At 36.1% G+C, this 5,447-nt stretch overlaps 1 protein-coding gene across 1 annotated transcript; it reads left to right on the top strand.

The window, feature by feature from the left end:
- The first annotated feature begins 373 nt into the window (after nucleotides 1–373).
- LOC129287584 (NAC domain-containing protein 83-like) lies at nucleotides 374–1,721 on the top strand. The gene is made up of 3 exons (XM_054923793.1): nucleotides 374–711; nucleotides 877–1,136; nucleotides 1,285–1,721. Exons 1-3 carry the CDS (start codon nucleotides 528–530, stop codon nucleotides 1,516–1,518), a joined length of 678 nt encoding a protein of 225 aa, XP_054779768.1. The 5' UTR covers nucleotides 374–527; the 3' UTR covers nucleotides 1,519–1,721.
- Nucleotides 1,722–5,447: the final 3,726 nt, after the last annotated feature.

Genomic DNA, 5,447 nt, shown 5'->3' with positions numbered 1-5,447 from the left:
TGTGTTTTTTTCTATAATTTGTAAGGGTTATTTCTGTTGGTGACATAAATAGGGGAGGCACATGACACATGTTGATGACCGTAGGGGAGGCATGCTTGTTGAGGGAAAGCAGAAAGATATTTGAGAATTGAGATTAATTACGTTTATTTTGTTGGTTGGATATAAGTCCCGTGCACGTTTGTGCATTGTGAGGCCCTTTCATACTCCGTCCGTCTCAATCATTCCTGCAATCCCTCTTCAATTACGATTTTTCCTCCCATCGCCTTTTCTCTATTTTTTTTAATCCAAATCATACAAATTCTTAAAATAATCCCATTCTACCCGATTCGCTCTCCAAGCCATTGGCATCTATAAATTGAACAAGCCTGTCTATTTCTCTCCTCACAGCCCAACGCCAGCCCAACGCCCCTCGGTCTCTCTCTCTCGTCTTCCTCAAATCATGGGTATCCTCTGATTCAACCTAACCCTCACGCGACTCTCCCTCCCTACTTATTCCCCTGGAGGTTCTGTGGGTGGCATTCTTAGAGATGGAGAAGCTCCCCAGCTTTGTCGTCAATGGAGGCATCAAGCTTCCCATTGGGTACAGGTTTTGTCCCACCGATGAAGAGCTTGTCATTCACTACCTCAAGAGGAAGGCCTTCTCTCACCCCTTACCCGCTTCCGTCATTCCTGACTTCCACGTCTTTTCCGCCCACCCTTCCCGCCTTCCAGGTTCCTCTCTCGCCTTTCTTTCTTTCTTTCTTTCTGCTTCAGAATACACAATGTCTTCCCCGCAAATCTAATTTTTTGTGTTGCGTGATTTGCTTTTTTTTCCCCCCTTGTTCGGGGATTTACCTGAACCGAATCCGAATGGTTTGTTGAATTTGGTGATTGTAGGCGTCGGTGATCCCAAAGAAAAGAGGTATTTTTTTAGCCATAGAGAGGACCATTTTCACAAGAGGCCTGTTGCTTATGGGTACTGGAAAACCATAGGCAAGGACAAGCAAATTGTTGCTTCTGACAGCAACCAAGTGGTTGGTATGAGGAAAACTCTGGTTTTCTGTGAAGCCAAGCGTCCCCGTGAGGCCCGGATTCAGTGGGTCATGCATGAATTGCGCCTTCTTCCGTCTGAAACATCTTCCAACCCGTCATACCAGGTAAAAATATAATTGTACAGATCGGTTACCATTGCATGTAAACATAAAAATTAACAGATTTAGAGGAATGCCCTTTCGATGTGCTTCATTTTTTTCTGGTTTATTATCAGTGCTTGATACTAGATTCCAATTTTGAATTCAAATTCAGATGGCACCGGCAGACTGGGCTGTATACCGCATATTTCAGAAGAGGAAGCTCAAGAGAACAGGATCTAACGGTCGACTCTCTGACACGAGGAAAGTTCAGAGATTAGAGGATGAGAAGATTAAGCCCAGTTTCATAGATTTCACAGTGTTGTATGGGAGTGACACGGGACCTCCCCCACCTGGCTCTCCAAGTTTGAGTGAAGGCAGTGAAATCGCTTCTAACAAGCTAGATTAGGAGAAGATGAGGAGCTTGCATTAATTAGATTTTCTTTGTCATGATTATTATTATTATTGTTATTATTATTATTATTATTATTATTATAGTCACTGAGAAGTCCTTAGAGATTAGAGAACTCTTCGTGGGCATTTGTTTTGATGTAAGAGCAGCACAAACAAGTGAGTTTATTAATAGTACTATGGACTAACTTGCTTTATTAATTTGACATGATTATAGTGGGAAGATAGTTGAGAATATTTATGGTTGCTCTGAACGTAAAGCTTGTTATTATCAAAAGGGCAATGATGTGTCAGGGGAAAAGACGATCCAGAGTGTAATAATAAAATGCAAAGAATGGATGCAAAAGGTAGGCATCCAAAGCAAGAAAGGAAGAGGGGGTCTGTATTAATGAAATCAGGATCATGATGGTGTGCGAAAATAAAAGATGCCTTGTGCGTGCGGGTGTGAGCTTATGAGCATGACCTGACCACTCACATGGTGCTGCGTACTGCTCAAGTCCCTTCTTCTTAGCATCACCACACGGCCTGTGATTCCAATTCCCACTTCTTTTCATGCTTCTTCCTCCGTTCAAAAAAAAATGCTTCCTTTCATATTTTAAAGGGAGGAAAAACACAGGCAAATCTGCAAAGCCAAATCTTTATTTTCCCCTTTTCTATCTGGATTTGAGAATAAAGAAGGACCTCTTTGGATTTGGGAATAAAGAAGGAATAGAAAAGGAACAAATTATGCTCCCACTCCCCAAAACATAAAAGATGTTTTTTAAGTTACACTATCTAATATTGAAAGTTTATATTATACTCTCTTTTCTTAATTTCTTTCTCTTCTTCAATAGAACACAAATGGGTTAACAGATAAAAATGTTTTGAAATTTTTTTACAAGAGCTGTCTAATATCTTAAATTTATTTTTTGAGTAATATTATCTTAGAATTTTTAAAATAATGCAATATTACCTTTTCGTTGGAGTTGATTATTAGTTGATTGTTAGTTTATTAGTTTAATTTCTAGTGGCTGTCACCTGACATTTTTGAAAAAATTAAAACAAAAACACAAATCCACGTCTCTTCCCCTTCCCATCTTCCATTTTAATCTGCCATGGTCGAGAGAGAGAGAGTGAGAGAGCTTCCAGGACTTCTTTTTCCTCGCAATTCTTCCTTGTTTTGCGTTGTTCTCTTCCTCATGTTGTTCCTCGCTTGCAGAGGTATTTATGCTGTTCTATTAGGTCATTTATTACCCATTTCTTGATTTTCCTATGGCTAGGATTTATGCCCTTGCATTCTCTTACTGGTAGTCGGCCAATTGTGTCTTTTGGCATGCTTTGTGGGTGGTTGGGATTTTCTTCGTGACTGGGTAGGGGGCAGTTGAAGGATTTGGGTTCGGTTTTTTGGCTGTTTTCCACCTTGCTTGATCATTTTGGTAGTCAAACTCAATTTACTCAAGCGCAGCCGAGGGTGTGACCTTTCCTTTAAGGTCAGCCCAAGGATTGTGGTTTTACAAAATACATGGTGGTCTTCTTCGCCCTTCTTTTTGTTCCTTCTTGTCGTACTTACATCAATTGGTAGTTTTTAAAGTCATCCAACTTGTGTTCTCCAAGTTTATGGTATCTACTTGTGCATCTCTTGCGACAAAAGTCCAACCAAGTTTTTGGTATTTTCAAAATTTTGGACAAATTTAAAAAAATAGTTGAAATGTGTGATTAAAATACAAAACTATGGTCTTCCCATGCATATGAACTCCCTCTATTATCCTTTCTCTGTCTAATTAATTTTCTCTCTGTCATAATTGGTTTTAAAGTTATCATATTAACCACTAGGAATCAGACCTCTAGACTCTTTTGACTAATACCCTAAATTGACTTTTAGAATTAATTATGCTGAAAGAAAACTAGTAGATTATGAAGCTAATTGCCAATTCCAACCCTTAACTCAATCAAATGAGAAAAATAATTAGTTAACTTTAAGTGTGCTTAATGCATAACTGTGACTCACAAGCTCACTAGAGTTAGCTATAAAAATTAAATGCAACAAAAGATTGAATAAAACTAAATTTGAACAGGCCTAAATTCAAGATTTCAGCACCTCAATTGATAAATAAACAACATAATAATCATATAATACTCAACCAGGTATCAGAAAGTTCAATTCCAATGATCATTGTCACTATAATGTTATAAGCATAAAAAATTAAGGAACTAAACAAGAAGAGATAAGAGAAACATCTAAAATTCAAGAATTTAAAAAGAGTTCATTCACGCATCATAGTAAGAGAAGGCGTCTAGCCACTCCAAGCATATGTTTGTGACGGCTTTTTTATTTTTCAAAGATTAAACTTTATACCAGCTTGAATGCCCGATCTCCTGTACGAAGTGAAAAAAATTCAATTCATATAATCTGTAATCACTTTATTTCTCTCACTATGGTTTTCTTTGCATGGGCTGTGTGTTTAGAGTTTGAATCTCTCTAGGTTTTTGGCTGTGCCGTGTGGGTAATGGCTGGATTTTCATTTGAGCTGTGGGTTTCATTGATTTTCTTTTCCCTTCTGAGATTTTCTGCCGAAATAGGCTTTCTATCTTCGCAAGATACCCTGTAAATTGATTAGAGGAAGATCGAGGGAGAGAATTTAAATACAATAATGGCTGATAGAGATGACGGAACTAGCTGTTGCTACTGTGAAGAATGCTAAGGGGTGAGGGTGGTAGTGCGTGGAGGCATAGCAAAGACAACGTGGATCTTTTAAAAAAAATTAAAAATTGAAAATGCTAGGTGGTAGCCATGAGTAAATTAAGTTAAATTTACAGCTTTAACGGTCATGTAATATTGCTCTTTTTTTAAAATTTTAAGATAATATTGTTTCAAAAAAAAATTTAAGATACAAAACGTTCTTCACCAAAAAGTTTTCAAATATTTTTTCCTTTTAATCCAACATAATATGCTCTTATGCTTACGTTTAAATATCATAACCTATTTTAAATATATCTTTAATCCATTTTTTTAGTAAACACAAGGAGTAAGCTCTATTCATAGCGAGAATTATCTCCTCCAAAGTACTAAAAATAAATGATAGGTCTCCTTCAACTAAGTCACTATGTAATAAATTATTTTCATAAATTCTCATACAAATCAAAGGCAAAACTGATGTTAATTGGATTGAGGAGAAGGGACTGACTGAGCTTTCATTGAATAGCATGACGGAACTTGAATTTGATTTGGTATTAGACAGATGTATAACCAATACAAATCAAATAACATTGAAATAAAATAAATTTTATTAAATAAGTTATGTTTTAAATAAAATAAATTTTATTCTTAAAATCTTGATTGATCAGAGTATAAAAATTGTCTTGCAATTCACATAGTTGACCTCATAGGGTAAGATAAAACTTCTTGCTGTTATATATTTTAAATTACCATCATGTCTCAACAAATTGTTAAATAAAGTTGCAAATACTTTCTCAAAGAGCTATGGACTTACTAGTGTGAGAATTTTAGTTGCAAATTATTTGTCCATATTAATATATGAAACATAAATGCATGATTTGCGATTAACATTTCCATATTTACAACTGACTGAAATTATTTTTAACCCATTTATCAACAAAATTTTTTAGGATCTAACTATTATTAAATTGATATATTGGGACTTAAAATAGTTTATTCCACAAAAAAAAGTGCTTTTTATCCTACTGCATATTAATGTGTTGGCATCGATGATAAGATCAAAATGAAGCATATTTGGTGCATATAATATTAGTTACCTGAAATGCCATATTAATGCTCAAAGTGAAGCACTGTATCCACTGCAATTGGCTATGTTTTCATAAACTAGAGAAGGTAACGTGGAAGCCAGTTATCCATTTTTGTCCTATATGTCAGGGTCTAAAATTCCACTCCCTAATCCCCCCTCCCTAGAAAACATTCGACGTGAATGA

The sequence above is a fragment of the Prosopis cineraria genome, unplaced genomic scaffold (assembly GCF_029017545.1).
Source record: "Prosopis cineraria cultivar Desert tree isolate PC_DT_omini unplaced genomic scaffold, ASM2901754v1 PC1, whole genome shotgun sequence".
In the NCBI taxonomy this organism is placed as follows: Eukaryota; Viridiplantae; Streptophyta; class Magnoliopsida; order Fabales; family Fabaceae; genus Prosopis; species Prosopis cineraria.
Note: the sequence above shows the minus strand (reverse complement) of the source record. Positions and strands in the feature narration are given on the sequence as shown.

Excerpts from the sequence above, each read along its gene's own strand:
- LOC129287584 (XM_054923793.1), top strand. The coding sequence starts at position 528 with ATGGAGAAGCTCCCCAGCTTTGTCGTCAATGGAGGCATCAAGCTTCCC. Across the intron at positions 712-876 it reads CCACCCTTCCCGCCTTCCAG|GCGTCGGTGATCCCAAAGAA; the intron begins GTTCCTCTCTCG and ends TGGTGATTGTAG. Across the intron at positions 1,137-1,284 it reads CTTCCAACCCGTCATACCAG|ATGGCACCGGCAGACTGGGC; the intron begins GTAAAAATATAA and ends ATTCAAATTCAG.